The 20,578-nt window shown below is 44.7% G+C and overlaps 1 protein-coding gene across 1 annotated transcript; it reads right to left on the bottom strand.

The window, feature by feature from the left end:
* Window positions 1–106: 106 nt before the first annotated feature.
* Window positions 107–20,390, bottom strand: drd1a (dopamine receptor D1a). Its single transcript, XM_034092154.2, has 3 exons — window positions 20,328–20,390; window positions 16,006–16,378; window positions 107–3,483 (listed from the first exon to the last, which is right to left on the bottom strand). The coding sequence occupies exon 3, from the start codon at window positions 3,116–3,118 to the stop codon at window positions 2,006–2,008; it is 1,113 nt and encodes a 370-aa protein (XP_033948045.1). The 5' UTR covers window positions 3,119–3,483; window positions 16,006–16,378; window positions 20,328–20,390; the 3' UTR covers window positions 107–2,005.
* Window positions 20,391–20,578: the final 188 nt, after the last annotated feature.

Raw genomic sequence — 20,578 nt, 5'->3', positions numbered from 1 at the left:
CTAATAAATCTGTTGACGGTTACTATTTATTGACAGTGGTTCATGACTCATGGCATTGAGATGCTAAAGCAGACACTTCACAACTGTTATGAATGTAACATAATACAGTATTTATTTGTCAGACCTCTATAACAACTTCTAAAAAGATTTTAGCCAAGTACAACCACCTACAGCTTTGTTTGTGTCATCAATGCTCACCATAGGTACGTGATGACGCCATTTAGCACATACAAAAATAAATACTTTACATCAAATAAGAGGTAACTGTTGATGATGATGATGATGATGATGATGATGATGATGATGATGATGATGATGATGATGATGATGATGATGATGGCAATACATCCTGTTCTTCACAGTCCAACATACAATGCTTACTCAATACTTCAGAGTCTCTTTCTTTGGTCTTGAAAAGATTCATCCATAATATCTTTATGTCATGATAATATTGTAGTTAATGAGGTAAGGGAAAAGTTCAACATTTCAGGGATTAAGACCGATTATACCACCAGAATCTCTTAAGGTCTCTAATTTACTCATGATACTCGTTTGAATTATCCAAAGTGTGACCAAGTTTTAGTTAAACACACCAGGTTCCTCTGTGTCAAGTTAATGGATGTTGATCCCAGATTACCATTTCTTTAACTGCTGAGATTTGGAAACACCTGGACATTGCTAAACAAAAATAGAAATGACGAGATAAAAGACACTTCCACTCAGATATTCAGACCATAACATTTCAAACAAGCCCTCAGCTCACAAATAAGGAAACAATGAATACAGACATTGTGTGATCAAGGATTATCAGTGACATTATACATCTCATCATCATTTACATTTTATCTCCAAATATAGTTGTTTAAATAAGCCTGGTCTGATAGACTGGCTGCTGCTGTATAATGATCATATCAATGTTCAAATATGTCAGAAAATACTTTAGGGACTACACTGTCATCATAACTGATAGGAATGATGGCCGAACCTATAAATACAACACCCATGTTTTTTTATTACTTTGAAGAGCTAATTGAAAGTGATTTATCCAAACATAATTCAGTTACTAGCAATTATTTATCAGCTGCTAAGTAAGCATAGAAGTCAAGGACACCACAAGTCGAGCAACACCTTTAGGAGGGCACACAAAGTAATATGGGACATCCATAAAACACTCTCAAGCAGTAAAACAAATAATTTATGAGGTGTCTGTTGAGTAAATTTGATTTAAAGTTATATCAAGAGTTGGATAAGATGTCAAGTGTGAAGCAGTATCAGCAATGAGATCAGTTTCAAAATTAAACACTTCCATCAATAGTGTCAACTCCTCATCGTTAATGGATGGAGTTGTATGTAAACTCTGATGCTTTCATTCGTGCTGTAATCTTTAGTCACATGTCACCCTCTACCTACACGCTCATCTAGTTAGAACCTCATTTCGTTTGACGCTTTTTCCACTGGACTCCTTGCAGAGTGCGGGATGCTAACTTAATGAGTAACAGTATTTCCGTGTGCTGTCATGTAATTTGTCGTAGAGTGCAGGCTGGGTGCTGCATTTACACTGAATTTGGAGGAGCGTATTTTGACAGTGTTTGTGTTTGTGTACGTGTGTGATGGTATTGAAGAGAGCCGTGTCTGACAGCATTAGGGAGTGTGCTGCTGCCCAGTCACTGGATTATCTTTAACAGGGGGCGTGGGCGCTCCCAGCTTCCTGGCACAACAGCGAAGAGTCTTAATCTCAATCCCCCAAAACCCCCTTTCAGGAGCGTCTCCCCCCTTGAAGACAGTGCAGCGACCACGGTGAGCACGGCGAGCTCACTCTGACCGTCGGCACATGGACGGGCCACTGGCATAATGCAGACACAGGTACATGTTGGGTCGCTGTGTTCTTCAGTCACACTCAGCACAAAGGGCAGTGTCCTCGTTTGAAGTCCATCAGACCGGCCTGCACAGGAACGCTCGGACTCGTAGCATTAAGGATGAGTCAGTGCTGTGAGAGAGTCATGAGTCATTTCTTGTTTAGACTGACCGTCTCTATGTTGTGGCCTCCTGGATACAGTCTATGGCAGCCCAGCAGGATGGAGAAGGCCTTTCGGAAATCTGCGTTGAAGGCATAGATGATGGGGTTGAGGGAGGAATTAGCCCAGCCGAACCACACAAACACGTCAAACGTGGTGGGGCTGATGCAGGGGAAAGCCTCCCCTCCGCTTGACTGCTCACAGAAGGGCACCATGCAGTTGAGTATAAAGAACGGAAGCCAGCAGCACACAAACACCCCCATGATCACCGACAGAGTCTTCAGCACTTTGGTCTCCCTCTTGAACGTCATCTTGAAGGAGCTCTCGGACTCTGACATGCTGGAGCCTCCACCCATGCTGTCATGTCTGTTCTTGGCACTTTCGGCCGCTCGCTCCAAGGCAGAGATCCGCCTGATTTGTCTGTGGGCAATGCGGTATATCTGGGTGTAGGTGGCCACCATGATGGCCACGGGGATGTAAAAGCTTATGAAGGAGGTGGATATGGCATAGGTTCTGTTCAGGCTGGAGTCACAGTTCTCTGGTCTGTGGTAAGATGTATCATTGAAGTCTGAGGAGGACTCTGTGTCAGGGGCGTAAGATTTAGTTTGGGCCTTGTGCCAGTTGAGCTGCACCGGGATAAAGGAAATGAGCACAGATAGCGTCCAGGCCACACTGATCATCACATAGGCCATCCTGGGTGTCATCTTCCTCTCATAGCGGAAGGGGTTGGAGATGGCCCAGTAGCGGTCCAGGCTTATCACGCAAAGGTTCAAAATGGACGCGGTGGAGCACATGATGTCAAATGCAACCCAGGTGTCACAAAAAGAGCCAAATGGCCAGAATCCGGCGATCTCCGTCACTGCCTTCCACGGCATCACCAAGATGGCAACCAAGAGGTCTGACACGGCCAGCGAGATCACAAAAAAGTTGGTGACCTTCAATCGTAGATGTCGAAACTTGATGACGGCGGCACAAACAAGAATGTTTCCCAGCAAGGTGGTAAGGATGAGCAACGAGAGGAAACAGCCAGTCAGGACGCGGCTCGACGGAGCCTCGTCCAAAAACCCGTTATCGATGACAGTTGTAAGGTTCATGAGATCCATCCCTGAACATTCGAGGGTTGGGGAGAGCTTGTTTATTAAGTCATGCTGAAGGGTCGTACATTATAACCACAGGATTAAAAACTGTGAGGCTTCTGTGCAACAGCTTTGCAAACAATCTCCATCACTGTGTCTTCCAAATGTATGAAGAGGGCTGACATGTTTGAGGCAAACATGCTCTTGGCAGGACATTAGCCCACTGACTTTATAAATTAGATTTGACATTATTCGAGCTGCAGAACTGAAGAGGTTGTGTTAACTTAGTTCCTTGATAATGACCGCTATTGGCTCTTCTTTCTTTGTCTTGGAGTTTGTAGATCCCACACTTTAGGTAGCCTCTGTCGCACTAATTAAAGTCATCAGCAGCCCTGCGGATTGAAGAAAGGAATTATACAAGATTGGATGTATTGCATTAATTTAAATAAAAGCAAATTGGTTAAAATACTTTATTTAGTTTTTTCTTATTGATATAATATTGTGTGTGTGTGTGTGTGTGTGTGTGTGTGTGTGTGTGTGTGTGTGTGTGTGTGTGTGTGTGTGTGTGTGCGCGTGTGTGTGTGTGTGTGTGTGTGTGTGTGTGTGTGTGTCATAAAGGAAATGTGATGTGTGTTGCTTTGCCAATGATCAGATTTCAAACGGAATAAAAATGGAGTTTCCCATGCAAGCATTGTTGTTGAAGGCGTGATTACCAAATAGTCACACCTCCCTACATGCATGACAACAATAACGATTTTCTCACCTCTATACTCATGGGGTCGCAGCAAGCTGTAGCTTGATTTTCACATTTCAAAATAAACGTCCCGTCGCCTCCATGAGAATTTAACAGCGTAAAGTCAATCCAAAAGGGCACCCAGTCTTCATGTCCGACAAAAACAAACTAGATAAGAGTCCGATAATATCCTCGATGGCCTCCACATCGCTGACTGTTATAAAATACACCACACACAACTGTAGTTGTCACTCAGCCGTCCCCTCTCTCGCTGCGTCCTCCCGCAGCCCCTGCTCGCTCTGCTGCGGGTCTCTGTCTGTGCGCCGCGCGGCACAGCCTCACTCCGGCGCGCTGACGTTGTCCCATTCAAGACAAAGTGAATGAGAGCATGCGACTTCGGGCCCCTCGGTGATTAAATCCACTGTACTGCCTATATGCACCACGACACAGGAGGGACTTGTCATGTGCCACATTGCAGGCTCTTGAGTGGCAGAGTTTAGAGGCTTAAAACAGCATGGTGCTGAATACACCTAGCTGTTATCAACAGGCTTCATCTCAATTCAATTCAATTGACCCAGTTTAATCTGCACTGTGGTGTAGTTTAATTAAATTAAGATGCAGGTTATAAAAATTAGGGACAAGGGCAGGCCCTGTTCTACGGGGGTGCATAAGGGTGCATTGCACCCTCAGTTGAGTCGTTATGCACCCTCATTTGAAAAATGAAAAGTGAAAAAAAAAAAGTGACAAATATTACATATATAATAATAATAATAGTAGTAGTAGTAATAATAAGAATAAGAATATTAAGAAGAAGAATTTAGTTGTAATTGTGGTTAAATAACATTGCTGCATTTATTTGGTCAATTTAAACGGTAAGTAACGTTATTATGTCAGGTGCGTGTGACCTGTGCCGCTGCGCGTTCGTCATCTGCAAGGTTCTTACAAAGCTATCAGTGTCAGTGATGGACATCAGAAAATGGTTAAAACAACCAGCAGTAACACTGCATCTACTGCAGGTAATAACAGTTCAGATCATGGGGACATTACGTTACCTGCGGCCACTGTCGTGGACACTAACGCCCGACTCGCCGGCTTTGCCCGCCTCGCCCACGGAGGCAGAGCAGCCGCAGCCGTCTTCGTTGCCCCAAACACCGCCACCCCTCAGCGGCCCGCAAGTGCCAGAGGACCTCGGCAAAACAGAGCCTGCCCAGGTATATTTCAAAAAGTGCCCAACTCGCCTGTACAGCGGGGTGAGGCGCTCATTTTGCAGCTCATGGTTTCAAAACAGAGAAGAATGGCTGGAATATTCATGTAAAAAAGATGCCATCTTCTGCAATGCATGTAGATATTTCGGTTCAAGTAAGTCAGATGCCTTCACCACAACTGGCTACAACAACTGGCGCCATGCTCTTATAGGCTACGTGATAAGGGACTGGGAAGGCATGAATCAAGCAAAGAGCACATAGATCCATAGATCTCTTCATGTTGCTCTCAAAGTGCATCAGATTGATGCTTTTAACTTCAATATTTAAAAAAAAAAAAAAATCTTCCCGGGGGAGCATGCCCCCGGACCCCCCTAGAGGAGGTGAGGACCCTCCTAGAGGAGATGAGGACCCCCTAGGGTGTTAGGTCCACTCCCCACTTATAAAAATAGCACTTTACCACTGCACCCTCTCTAATCTCAGATGCACCCTGAGTCATTTTGTTCTGGAACCGGGCCTGGACAAGGGCCAAACATGCATGGCCAGTGGGTCGCTGAGGCCACCTAATGGAGGAAGAGAACAATTGTGCCTACAGAGGGATATCAGGCTGCAGGGATATAAACCCTCCTGTGCAGCATTATATTGAATGGAGATTTGACATAAAACAGATTTATAACCAGACAGAGGATTTGATCAGAAGCCAATATTCTTCATTGACCTGTGGCAAGGTTTTCATGTGCTTTCATGTGTTTTAGACCATTGTCAGCTGCAGTCATCATTTCCGTCTGATGATGACAGCCCACAGTTTTACTCGGTTCAAGCTGGTATCTTCCACGCAGAGCATCATGGGATGCGGAAACAATCGTGACATGCCAGCTGTCACCTTACAGTGATGTGAGTAGTTCTGACAGGAGGAGAAGAAACAGCTTTTACCCTTTTCCTTCACAAGCATCCACACTATAGGACGTTAAATAGATGGGATAAAGCCATGGGAGTAAAAGGATTGAGGATAAAATAAGGAAGAACATAATTTGTTAAACAAAATGTACCATATCTTTCTTTAATATGATAATAGATATTTTTGTGTTATGAAATTATGAAAAAGCCATGAATGCTTGTTTTTGTATTCAGTTGAGATGTAGCTTTTCAATTATGAATCCCAAAGAAATAAAGGAATAGAGGAAGTCAAAAATAAATTCTTATTTATTTTGATAATCAACTGATATTAGGTAAAAGGGATTTCATTTAAGCAAAAATACTTATTACTTATTTTCTGCACCGAGCTTCTCATGGGTTATTTTTTGTAATTTGTGATTGTAAAAGGAATATATTTCAGTCTTGGATCATATACACCTTTTAGTCTTTTAAATTATAAACCCTCACAAAACAGAATATGCATATATAAATAAAAAGGGATAATGATATAATTCTATGCTTTACACTGAAAAGTGTATTGAGCAGAGCAGGAAACTCAACGCTGTCAACACAAACAGAGAGGAAAGCTAGATGGGAAATCTTCTGAAAGAGCACTTAGCTCGACATTTTGGAAAAATATATTTTCCTTTTTGCAATTTGAACCGCTGTTTCCAATCGCTTAACATTATCCCACTTCTCGCTACAGCCTGGACAGACGGAAACCTGCTTCTTATCTCACTCTCGGCACATTGGGCACATTACACAAAATATTTCCCTTTACGTTTAACTTAAAAAATAGGCTTAAGTTCTGTGAATTATTTAAATATCAGTGTCATTCTCTTCCTCTATTTATGACCATGTGCTCTTTGTTGTCATTCTCTCTTAAACATATGGGCCGTTCTTTCCTGCTCCCAGGTCTTTTTGGTAGTGCTGCCTTGCTGTTAGGACATCAAAGGTACAGCAGTGGGACAGGTTAGAGAGTTCAAAGGTCAGAGGTGAGTCCAGGGACAGACGGGCAAGCTGAGGTGCATTTTGGGTCTACTTCAGAGCGTCTCTCTCCACCTGCCTTCTGCTCTGGTACTTCTCTGTTCAAAGGTGCAGCTGTCGCTCTTATAACCTGTGTGACAAAGGTAACCATTCACAGAGGCTGCTAGTGTATATCCTCTGAATTGTTTTCAAACAATGTAATGAGTGTGAATGACTTTATAGACATATGGATTTGAAATAACAGATAATTGAACCCTTGACTGCAGATGCTTTTCAAACAGTGTGTCAATCACCACACGCTCTTATGGAGACCTCTGCTCAAACATCTTTAAGATCCCCCCTGCTGCAGCAATAAAGTCATGAAAATATTTCTGAGCGTTTTTTTGTCTGATGAGGGATGACAGGTAAACAGCCATCCACAAAACACCCAGGAGTGATGAGTAAGACAGCTGAGGGCAGAGCGGGGTGTTTTAGGGACAGAAATGTTTGAGAACCTCAGCTCTTTTTGCTACTTCCTTTGTGTGTGTGCATGCATGTGTACGGACTAGGGGTGTAACGGTATCCGTATTCGTCCCGTACCGTCACGGTTCGGACGTCACAGTTCGGACGTCACAGTTCGGCACATGCAGTCACACGGCGAATACGCCTTTTTTTTACGAGTGGGAAACAAGTCTGTCACTCAGGGCAGTATTACACTATATATAATCCAGGGGGCGGTATTGTGCCTAAAAGCCAGCCACCCGTAAATAACAAATGAAGAACAAGAACAAAACACAACAAAACGAACACAATACATGAAGAAGAAAAGTTAGTAGCTATGGCGAGTTCACACAACACACAGGAGCTAGAAGACCCACCTGCTTCTATTTCGTATATGGCTTCGCCCTCTAAGGCTATCGCTATTGGGTTATCCCTCTGCGCCCCCGCGCAGCACTGAAAACTTGTAGTCCACGCCCACCCGCTAGGTGGGCCACACCCTCGGGCCTCCTTCCGGTATAAGTAGGAAGGGGGCCCGGCAATCTGCTCCCTCTTTTCTTCAACAAACCAGCACAGTTACTGAAGCACAGCAATTGAGATTCATCAGGACAACTGCGTCCGTGATTGTCCCTCATGTGGCTCTGGGTTCATAATGAGTTATGAGCAGCAGAGATAAAAGCAGTATGTGCATACCTGCTGGTTTAGAGCACGCGTACGCGGCTCTAAACCAGCAGGTATGCACATACTGCGCTCGTCTCCCCTCGGGCGACGGGAAGCGGAGAGCGGACGCTCTTGCTGCTGTGACTGAGGAGGACGATTGGCCCGTCCAGGCTTACGAGCCCTTGGACGGGGCCTCGTGTCCCTGGGGCCGAGTGCCGGGCAGGAGTCAGGGTGCCAGCTTGGCGGCCGAACATGCTTTCCCCCTCTCCGTCACCACAGCGCGGCGGTGAATAACATCGCGCAGCTCTCAAACTCGGTGGGGACACTGGTAGAGCGGTCCACCACCGAGGCAGAGGAAATCAGCAAGGCGGCCAGCACGGCGCTCATTCTGTGCGCGTCCGTCGCTGTCTCCCAGGCGAGGATTTCCGCGTGTGTGACACAGATCCAGCGCCACCTCGGGCTGAAGTAGGCGTCTGTTACGGAGACGGCCAGAAAAGTGCTACTGGACGCTCCAATGCTCGGACCCCAGTTCCACGCCATGGTGGAGTCCATGAAGACGGCCGCGGAACAGGTGGACAACATTCGCCAGCATGTGCAGCTGGCTCCAGCCGGCTGAGCTGCCACAGCGGCATCAACGCCCGCAGCAGCTGCGGCGTCTACGCCGGCCACAGGAGGCCGCAAGCAGAGAGACGCCCACAGCAACCGCCTCGGCGTCAGACTCGCCCTTCGGCGGCTGCAGGGGCTCCGTCCCACGTCTCCGCTCCCCCGCCACCCCAGAGACAGGGTCTCCCGGCGGCGTGTCAAAGGGGAGTGAGGCTCCCCCGCTCCTGGTCTGCTCTGCGAGAGGCTCCGAGGAAGCAGAGCCGGTAATTAAGCCGGCTGCCACTAATCTGTTGAGACAGCAGGGCTCCCTGCAGAAGCCTGCTGGTTTTAACCTATTGGAGCTCGCGGCATTCCTCTGTCCGAGATACGCCTCCTACACACGGTCATAATAACCCATGAGCGCCGTTTTAACGCCTCATGTGGACAGCACTGCGCACACCTCCACTCATCCCCTGAGCGTGTACACGCCTCATGATGACAGCCGGAGTGAAACGCAGCGTGTGGAGGCTTCCTCGCAGCCCTTTCGCGGCTGCCACTAATCTGTTGATTAAGTAGACAGCAGGGCTCGCTGCAGAAGCCTGCCGGTTTTAACCCCTATTAATAACCTGCAGAGCTCGCAGCATTCCTCTGTCCGAGATACGCCTCGTACACACGGCCTTAATAAACCCATGAACGCCGTTATAACGCTTCATGTGGGCAGCACTGCACACACCTCCATCCATCCCCTGAGCGTGTACGCGCCTCATGATGAGAGTCGGAGTGAGACGCAGCGTGTGGAGGCCCCCGCGCAGCCCTTTCGGTCCAAGCTCACCTTGGGTTGCCTCACAGGCAGCGGTGGCAGGGGCTCTGGCGTGGCTCGTCACCATGACGACCATAAAAACACATCTCGAGCACGTTTTCTCAGAGTGGCAGCGCGTGGGTCTGATGGACAGATGGATGAGCAGGCTGATCAGCAGAGGATGTGTCCTGCAGTTCGCCTCTCCCCCCCACAGTTCAATGGGATACAGGAAACACTCTTGTCCTCCCAAAAGCTATGTCTTGCGCTCCAATCCGAGCTGCTGGAACTCCTGTTGAAAGAGGATATTTCCAGGGTTCCTCAAAGGGAGGAAAATCAGGGGTTTTCACTCCCGTTATTTTTCTAATCCCGAAAAAGACTGGGGCAATGAGACATCCTCGATCTGTCAGTATTCCACATGCTGACGATCAAACAGGTGCTGGAATGTGTTCACCAGGACGACTGGTTCACTTCCACCTGAAGGATGCATACTTCCAGGTACCCATCATCCCGAAACACAGGAAATTCCTGCGTTTTCTCATTTCAGGGAATATCAGACCAGACAATCGTCTGCCGTTCGGATATTTCCTGGCTCCTCCCATTTTTGTGTAGAGAAGGCTGGAGCCACTACACAGAGGAGGGATGAGAGTGTGGTTTTCTCTGGACGACCTGCTATTTGCTGGCTCGCTCCAGGGAGGAAGTCGCTTTACAGACGGTACATCTCGTATCGCATCTGTCAAAGCCTGGTTTTCATAATAAATTGGAAGAAGAGCTGTCCTCTTCCCTCTCAGACAAACGTTTATCTGGAGTAGAATTAAACTCAGCCAGCAGAGCGCGGCTCTCGCGGCAGCAAGTGGAGAAATTGACAGCTCTCCTCCGGCGTGTCACAACCCACACAGCCCTCTCCGTGACGCAGCTGCTCGGCGTTGGCGTCAGCTGGTCACGTGGTGATCCCCTTGGGTCTCTTCCAACAGGGGGACACTCCAGAGGTGGTTCATTCGCTGCAGAAGCCTGCTGTTTTTAACCTATTGGTTTATAAACTGCAGAGCTCCCGGCATTCCTCTGTCCCAGATAGGCCTCCTACACACGGTCATAATAAATCCACTAGCACCGTTATAACGCCTCGTGTGGACAGCATACACACACCTCTCATCCTCTGGGCGTGTACGCGCCTCATGATGAGAGACGGAGTGAAATGCAGCGTGTGGAAACTCCCTCGCAGCCCTTTTGCCTCACTGGCAGCGGTGGCGATGGCATGGCTCGTCACCATGACGACCATTACGGCACATCACAGAGAAGCCTCTCCCCCCAGCAGTTCCATGGGATACAAGAAACACTCCCGTTATCCCAGGAACAGTGTCTTGCGCGGTTTACTCCCGCTATTTTTCTAAATCTCGGAAAATAACGGGGGAGTCGCCCCGTTGCTGTACAATCAAACATGTGTTGATTCGCACAGACAACAGGCCACGGCTATGGAAGCAGCCTACCTCAATCGCCAGGGTGGAGTACGATCTGCGCAGCTTCTGAACGCAGCCAGGCGGCTGCTGTTCTGGGCTGTTTTACGCCCTAACCCGGCTTCATGCCTAAGGTCATCACAACTCTTTTAGGTCAAGAGTGATCACCCTGGCTGGCTTATTCCCCCCTCCTTACAGGTCGGAGGAAGAAGTCACGTCTCATCTCCTCTGTCCTGTGTGCGCGCTGTCCTGCTATGTGGTGCGCACGGCGGCCTGGTGCCGTTCTCAGCGCCTGTTTGTGCACTATAGAGAGCGCTCGATCGGGCAGCCTCTGTCTGCACAACGGCTGTCACACTGGCTGTGTGAGGCTGTGTCTCAGGCATATGTCTCCTCTGTGGTGGAGCCCCCGGAGAACATCAATGCGCACTCCACCAGAGGAATTTCCTCCTCCACGGCTTTGCACGGAGGAATGTCAGTGGAAGATATTTGCACTGCTGCATCTTGGTCTTCCCCCTGTTCATGTATTCATTTTTATTTGAGGGATGTCTCCCTTTCCTCTCTGACACACCCTGTACTGGGTGTCCTGTCGGAGTGAGTGACGTCAGGGAGCCAGCTGTGCGCCTCTCTCCTGCCTCTCGGCACGCGGAGAGCGGCCCTTTTTCCCTCTTGTAGGAGGGATGTTCCTTTTACTCTGACACACTTCGTACAGAGTGCCTGGTCAGAGTGAGTGACGTCAGGGATCCAGCTGGGCGCTCTCCTACCTGTCTGACACGCAGAGAGCGGCTGTTCCCCCTCGATGATCGCTGGGCAAGGTGGGACCTTCGTCTCTACTTTCTCACAGCGGCCGGTATGTATTGTTCCCAGCCTTCACCCCGTCGGGAAGATAGGCATGTTTTGCTATGTTCCAGGGACGGTGATGCGCCATTACGCATGGCACAACAGGCAGGGGGGTGTTATTGAGCAGGTGTGTCTGTGCTTCTAGTGCCGGGCGGACCCAGTGGGCGCAGACTACATCATGCTTCGCCCTTAACCCAATAGCGATAGCCTTAGAGGGCGAAGCCATATACGAAATAGAACTGAGGTTACCTACTGTAACCCAGCTTCTATGAGTAAATGACGCAGCCTTCTTAGCGCTGGGCCCCACTGGCTCTGCGAATAGCTGAAGAAAAGTTATATTGTATGGGAGCTGATTGCCGGGCCTCCTTCCTACTTATACCGGAAGGAGGCCCGAGGGTGCGGCCCACCGTGCGGGTGGGCGTGGACTACAAGTGTTTCAGTGCTGCGCGGGGGCACAGAGGGATTACCCAATAGCGATAGCCTTAGAGGGCTGCGCCATTACTCATAGAAGCTGGGTTACAGTTGGTAACCTCAGTCATTTTAAATCAGCTGTGTGGGAACATTTCGGGTTCCCTGTGGACTGCAATAATGATGGGGTGCGATTTGTGGATCGGACGAGGACGGTGTGTCGGCGTTGTTCGACAGCGGTGCGGTATGCTAGTGGTAACATGCTCAATCACATCCGAGTCAGTCTCAGTCCCCAGCGAGAGGGTTTTCTCGACGGCAGGTGACATAGTTACCGCCAACAGATCTGCCCTCACTACTGACAACGTAGACAAACTAATCTTTTTGAAGAAAAACTTGAAAATAGAGTAAAGCTTGAGTACCTTTATTTAGGCATAATGGCCTCACACACTCACAAGTTAATTGCACATGTTAGACATTGCTCCTAAAGGTACGGATTTTATTTTTGTTTTATATTTATCATTGTATTTATTTTATATTTTGACATCAGGAGATGTTATACAGTTCTGTATTACCTTTTATTGATTGTGATTGAAACACTTTCTTATTATTTATTTTAATATTTTCAAGACATTCTTTTTAGTTGTACAGCTTATTTAACCTTTTAGTTTGACATCAGCCATTATAAATAATATGCCATCTGAGTGTGTGTGTGTGTGTGTGTGTGTGTGTGTGTGTGTGTGTGTGTGTGTGTGTGTGTGTGTGTGTGTGTGTGTGTGTGTGTGTGTGTGTGTGTGTGTGTGTGTGTGTGTGTGTGTGTGTGTGTGTGTGTGTGTGTGTGTGTGTGTGTGTGTGTGTGTTACTGTTTGTGGTTTGTTTTTAACTGTGTAATACAGTTAATGATTCCAAATGTTAGAGTTCCTTATTTTCATACCAAAACTTGCACGACTGTTAAAAATAAATAACAGCAAAAAAAAATTATGCATTTGGGACTTTTTTTTGCTTTTCCTTGTTGTACCGAACCCGTACCGAACCGTGACCCCCAAACCGAGGTACGAACCGAACCGTGACTTCAGTGAACCGTTACACCCCTAGTACGGACACAGCTGTGTGTATGTATCAGTCATGCAGATCTTCGTAGGTTCACGTGAGTCCATTTGCGTGCTGGCATGCAAACATGTTGAGTTTTACTGCTCCCGTGACGAGAAGAATAGATGAAAGAGACAGTGATTCATTTATCTTTGGCATCCAGACAATGTGGCTCTTCAAACATAGCAGTGTATGATTTTACAAATACTCAGTGAGACAGAATTATGAAAGTAGTTAATTTATTTGACAACAGCAGCACAACATTTCAGAAATGAAATAAGTTATTTTCACATTGTGAATATCACAATGGAAATGTCTTCAGAGAATCAACAGTTGTATTGAAATAAATAAATACATTTTGAGATAAATGGACATAAATAATACTGATAAATAATGTAGAACATTTCTGAGTTGGAAACTGCATAAAAATATATATCTAATACATTCATTTAAAATAACTTTGTATTCAGTAAAAACTGAGGCAGCCCTGTATAAAACAGGAAGTCTTCAATTTTTCTTTGAGTTAAGTTTCATGAAGAAACGTATGTATGGTTTGAAATGCCGCTTAATCGTTCGGCTCGGAATCATTGTGCAATTGCGTTGAACCTGGAAGAGAAACAGAGACGGTTAGGGGTTCATTCTCATCTGTATCTTTCTGTTGCAGAATGCACAAAGTTAACAGTAAGACTGCAGTGTCTGTCAAAAAATCGCAGCATCATATTTATGTTGGCTCACCCCTAGATTCAGGATCTGCAGGTTCGCCTGAAGTCCTTGGATAATATGCTTGTTCGATGTATTCACCGTCACATTGCCAAGAAGTCTCTTCAGCTCTTTGACATAGCAGCTCACACAGGAAGACTGCAATAGCAAAATGACGAGGCCTTGTGAGGATATTGCGTCAAATATTATGCACGTGTCATAGCTCAATGTTACAAGAAGAGCAACAGAGACAGAAAAGAAGAAACACTTACTTGGTCTGTTTTCATATCCATGAATGGAACAAGCACCGTTTGCTATCAGGACAGAAAAGAAATGGATTAGTTTATTAATCATTGGATGTTAAAGTGCTATGGAACTACATTTATATAGAGACGTTGCAATTTAAAATATATGCAGCATGGAACTGATGTGCTGAACAGGGAGTTATAGCCAATATTTCCAACTCTTGCCCAGATTTTGGACTTTTACATAAAGTATATCTAGTATGTTTAGCTAAAATGTATAGGTTTCAATTTCATAAAACCACGTTACACTTCAACATATAATTTTCACTCAAGAAATGACAGCAAAGCAAATAAGCTGTAGTGTGATCATTTAAATGCATTTAACTCACCTGTGAGATGTTGGCTGGGCCCAGTTCCTTCAGTCCGTCTATAATCTCTTTGTACACTTTCTTGTTGTCTTTACTGTGGCAGAGATGCAGCAGGACAACAAGTGCAAACACGACCTTCATCTTAGTGCAGTCTTTCTCTCTTCCTTTTACAGCTTCTCTTGTTGTCTTAAGTGTGAGTGATGATGTGAGATAAGTATCTGCCAATTCCTTTTATACACAGAGGTCAGAGAGGAAAAGGAAATGACTGACGTCTTAGTTAACACCCACTTGGAAATTATAATGTTTTTTTTTAATGTATTCCAATGTGTAAATTGCATATTTTAAAGGTTATGAGAAACCTGATCTCATCCTCCACCACAACAAGAGGTTCCTCCTCTCTGGCTGCAAAAAGGAACTGAAACTGCATTTCAATGTACAAACCTGTGTTCAACTTTATTTGTTTTTTTATGAACAAAACATTCATATATCAGTCTTTAACCAGAACTAAATGAACCGCAGGACATATGTTGTGAGGCAGTGACACAATCTGGTTTCACTGCATTCTTCAAGAAGACATTGTGGAAAAGATAATAGTGTATAAATATACACTGTGCTACATTGCACACTTTTGCAAGGTAGCACAGTGTTACTAGAAAGGATCTAAGAACTGTGTGAACATATAACAGTGACTTCCCTGTTTACATACAATACAACTTATTGTCCGTTGTTGTGCTATACTGTAAAGGTTTTTTATTATTTGTCCAGGAGTGGTCAATGTTATCAGACTGAAAAACTGTATATCATCATCTTAACTGGACTTTTTTCAACTGGACTACCCCAGCATCTGCTGATGTCACATCGAGAAGTGGTCTGTGACCTCATAAGTAACTCTTTTACTCTCTCAAGAGGCTGCCATGAAGCAAACATCCTCTTTCATTCAGTCGTGCTGGAGGCACTGTGTTTACCTTCAATATCGTGAGGTCATATGGCAATTATCATAAATGTACCACATCTTACAGATAATGTCTACAAAGTAAGCATGCTCACTTAATTAAGAAAAAGGCCTTTCACTTTGACCAGAGGAAGCACCATCGACAGCAAAATAAAGAGTATTCTTAGAGTAAGGGGAAGCTCGTTCTTGAAGAGTGAAAAAAACTGAAATCTTCTGCTTTATTTGCCCCATCTCTCCAAACACCTTAGTTTCTGTGTGTTTACACAGAAATGTAAATATCAATAACGGGGAAGTTCATAGTTTCACAAGTCCAGTTAATTAGTAATGCTGCTGACTCATTTGTTTTCCAATGGTGCTTTTTGGTTTCTATTTTCAATCTGTCAGACAGAGGGTGGGGATATCCCCCACTCTACCTGCTGTGATGTCATGGTGTCACGTTGTTGGCACAGGCAGATGAAACTCAATTCAATGTACAATATCTTATAGGTTTTTTTCATTTATGTTTGAACATACCGGGTGTCTGAAGTCCACTTATCCTCCAGCACCTGGACTCAGCAGGATCCTACGCCGGGATCCTGTTTGTAGACTTCAGCTCTGCATTCAACACAATAATCCCGGCTCTGCTACATCACAAGTTATCTCCGCTGCACGTGCCCGACTCCACCTGCAGGGGATCACAGACTTCCTGTCTGACAGGAAGCAGCACGTGGAGCTGGGGATACACGTCTCAGACCCTTAGACATGGACCACTGGTTCCCCTCAAGGCTGCGTTCTTTCCCCTCTGCTCTTCTCCCTGTACACCAACAGCTGCACCTCCGCTCACCAGTCAGAAAAGCTCCTGAAGTTCAAAGACCACACCACCCTCATCAGATCATCTCTGGTCTGCCTACAGATGGGAGATAATCATCTGGTGACTTGGTTGATAACAATTTAGAGCTTAACTGTCTAAAGACACTGGAAATGGTTGTACATGTCTGTAAGAATGCAGGCCCACCCGCCCCCATCTCCCCGTCTGACCACCCAGTCCAGCCAATGGAGTCTTTCGGCTCCCTGGGAACCATCATTGGCCATGACCTCAGGTTTAACCTGCCAAAGACGATGATGCTGAACTTCTACACCGCCATCATTGGGTCCATCCTCACCCCCTCCATCAATCTGTACGCCTCTTTCTTTACATCAGCTTCTTCCCTCATGAATAAAGCCTGGACCACCTGCTCTGACGCTGTCTCTCTAACTCCCCTAATAGTCTCATTACATTAACGCATTTCATGTGAAGTTCCATTCCTAATACTGTAAACCTCGCACATTCACTGTATTTGTCTGGTTGTACTTCATAGTTTGTATATTTTTATTTCCTTGTAAATATTTATTTGTATTTCTAATTATATAATAGTTGTTATAAATAGCTTTATATTAGTTCCATATTTACTCCGGTTTTACAACTGAATTCCTCTTACTGTGTTTGTGTATGTACCGATGTGCACCGGAGCAAATGTTGCATATCCTCGATACATGTAGCGGTAAAAGTGACATCATTGAAATGCAATATATATTCAGTAAAAGTAGAACTGAATTTTTGTTGAAATTAATCAATTTAAAAACATAGGAATATAGCTGCGACACACAGGCCATTCTTTTTGCCATCACATGCTTTATGCAAGCTCTGCTGTGTCCAAACGTTTCTAGTGTGTGTTTGGTTTAAACTTGAGTTGTGTGGTGGGAGCCGGCTCTGCAGCAAAGTTGGAAACAAAACTCAGAAAAAACTCTCATTCAATAGTTTTTTACTTGTAGATTAATACTGAAGACATCAAAACTATAAAAGAACACATGGAATTATCTAGTTAACAAAAAAGTGTTAGAAAATCCAGAATATGATTTTTATTTTATATTCTTCAAAGTAGCCCCCTTTTGCCTTGAGGACAGCTTTGCACATCTTGGCTTCTCTCAGTCAGCTTCATGAGGTCGTCACCTGGAATGGTTTCAATGAACACGTGTGCCTTGTCAGGAGTCAATTTGTGGATTGTCTTGCCTTCTGAATGTGTTTGAGACCATCAGTTGTGTTGTGCAGAGGTAGGGTTAGTACACATTAGATAGCACTATTTGACTACTGTTGCAATCCATATTATGGCAAGAACGACTCAACTCAGTAAAGAGAAACGACCGTCACTTTAAGAGATGAAGGCCAGTCGATCCGGAAAATGTCAAGAACTTTGAATGTATCCTCAAGTGCAGTCGCAAAAACCACCAAACGCTATGATAAAACTGGCTCTCACGGGAACCCCCCCCCCCCCGGGAAAGGAAGAGCAAGAGTTACCTCTGCTGCAGAGGATAAATACATCAGAGTCACCAGCCTCAGAAACCGCAAATGAAAGCACCTCAGATTAGAGCCCACATCAATTCTCACAGAGCTCAAGTAGCAGACAATCTCAACATCCACTGTTCAAGGAGACTGCGTGAATCAGGCCTTCGTGGTCCAATTGAACAACAAGAAGAAGAGAATTGTTTGGGCCAAGAAACACTTTTTTTAACACTTTTTTGTTTACTAGATCATTCCATGTGTGTTCTTTTATAGTTTTGATGTCTTCAGTATAAATCTACAATGTAGAACACAATTAAAGAAATAAAAAACGTTTTACTGGTCGTGTATAAATACAGAAAGTGCAGTCTCAATCATTTCCAGTTTTACTAATTCACAGTGTTTTGACCAAAGTTTGGCCTTTCCCCAAGCCACCTTCATGATTGAATCAAATTAGCCTGGACTGGATAAGGTCAGATAAGTTAGTAATCGAGCTGTGATGACCAGCGTGGTATCCCAAGATGCAAGATGTTACCTTTACTGTCTTTTTAGATATTTTGAGCTGCAAGTCATGACTCATCCTGTATGTAATAGTGAGATGCTGTTGCCATGTCTGCCACTACATCATGGAAGTGAGTTGGTGGGTTTTGTCTAACACCATCAGTTGATGAAGCATCAGATGAGTGTGCAGGTGTCAGTTTGAGGGAAGATTGATGGGAACATCAGTGTTCAAGAGGGCAATTGTCGCACGGAGGAAAAGACATTTCAGAAAAGATCTACAAACGTAACTTAACTCAAAAAAGTGCTTGAAACGGCAGTTTGGTTTAATGAAAATGCTGTGTTAACACTTCCTGTTTGCTCTTCTGCCCTCCGGTAGACGCTACAGGTCAATTCAATCAAGAGCAAACCGACTCAAAAACAGTTTTTACCCCAGAGCCATACGAGAACTGAACACCGTCAAACGCTGAACTGAACAGTTACAACTTCCAACTGCACTACTTTTTAATAGTTGTATTAACTAATGATCGACATCAGAGATGCAAAATATCATCCCTGTGTTTTTTTTATATTGTAAACTGTATTTAAATAATGTGCGGGCATGTATGGATGTGTGAGCATGTTTAATGTGTATATGTTTATATAGATAATATATGTATTCGTTTTATGTGGAAATGCACTGCGAGGATTGCTTTTTTAAATTTCGTTGTACCTGGTGCGATGACACACACTGATTCGCGGTTAGACTTTCTGAGGAAATGGGAAATATTTCATCAAGTGCGCCTTTGTGCGTAGTAGAGATGCACAAAGGAAAGCTGATGCTCTGCTTACAATGTCACAAAGTAGCGGGTCATGGAAAGTTAAACGTGTGAGTGTTTTTCTCAGATTGGGACCTGAATGTAATGTGAGTGAGACTGCTGACTACACGCGGGGAATAACTTTGGTCAACTCATGAGAGATGGCGTGTTGATAAAACACGCCATCTCATTTATCCTAAAGCTTGTCACTCATGTGTATGTTGCTTTACACCTTGCCATCCTGTCTACCGCTGTCACAAAGTGCATGCAAGGTCGCTTACTTGCTGACACTGTTTGTATGTAAATCATTGCACCGCTTCAGAGATTGCTTTAGGAAACACATTAACTTAAGACAGGGCTGTCCGAACTGTTTCACCGAGAGCCACATACAGAAAGAATATACGAAGGGGTATGAGGTATAGTGCCTCATAAGTTAGCACAATTAATCAAATGTAGGTAAATGATGCTTAATACTTGAATATGCTTTAAGAAAAACAACAGCCTACATCACAGCTCTCCTTAGGGTTTCATTTATTTTGTTAGCAGCTCATTCCTTACAACAGGAGCCTCAGAGTGATTATCTAAGAGGAAATAGAAAGGGTTTATTTCAAGCGTGTTATGAAAATATGTTATCAGGCTTTTTTCTTATCAACTTAGATAGATAGAAAATGTTTTCAACTTGAATTGACTGAATTGTTTGAAAAGTGGGCTTCTTAATCTTAACACATGAATACTGTGTACTATCTGTTTTCATCCATATGTAAGAAGTACAAAACAAGACAAGCACACGTTTCTTTGTGGGCCATACTCCATTATGCTTTTTTAATTAGCTGAGGGCCGATTCAAAATGGTGCGCGGGTCGTAGTTTGGACACCCCTAACTAAGACTTAAGAGTTAAATAATATTTGCCCTCAGGTAACCAAATAACTACATCATCCCTTTGATAATGCAGAAACTGAGCTATGACTGGACATTATAGTGATGATATACAAGAGGGTGTCCTCTGCTAACGTCAATATATTCTACAATGAACACCTTTGGCTGTGTCATCATGCTAATATGCTCATGATCATAGGTCCAAATCAAGCAAGCCTGTATAGTAATATATATCCATTTTCTCTTGAACTGGGACCACAGAGAAAACCCAGGAAAATGATAAAACAATCAAAGAAATCCTTCGTGTTACAGATACAGGTAGAATGGAGGATGGCTCGCACAATATTAGAAACATCTCTGTCACTTACTTTGATAAAAATGCAGCAAGTAGCTCCAGTGAATACAAGTGACAAGTTAAACCTGAATGGAGAAAGCAAAGCCAGTGAGCAAAAGGGAGGGGTCACAGCAAGTATTTGGTTTTGTAAATCAGTCACCAGATCTCTGTGACGACTTGGGCAAGAAAATGATAAGACCCAAATGCACGACTCCAGACAAAAAAGGACGGTTCAAAAAAGGACTTTACTTGATGTGCAGGGCAATACAAACACTCATAGCAAAC

This window comes from Pseudochaenichthys georgianus, chromosome 10 (genome assembly GCF_902827115.2).
Source record: "Pseudochaenichthys georgianus chromosome 10, fPseGeo1.2, whole genome shotgun sequence".
NCBI classification, from domain to species: Eukaryota; Metazoa; Chordata; class Actinopteri; order Perciformes; family Channichthyidae; genus Pseudochaenichthys; species Pseudochaenichthys georgianus.
This window is presented reverse-complemented; position numbering and strand designations above follow the sequence as displayed.

Bases quoted from the DNA above. Each gene is read 5' to 3' on its own strand.
- drd1a (XM_034092154.2), bottom strand. From the start codon at position 3,118: ATGGATCTCATGAACCTTACAACTGTCATCGATAACGGGTTTTTGGAC.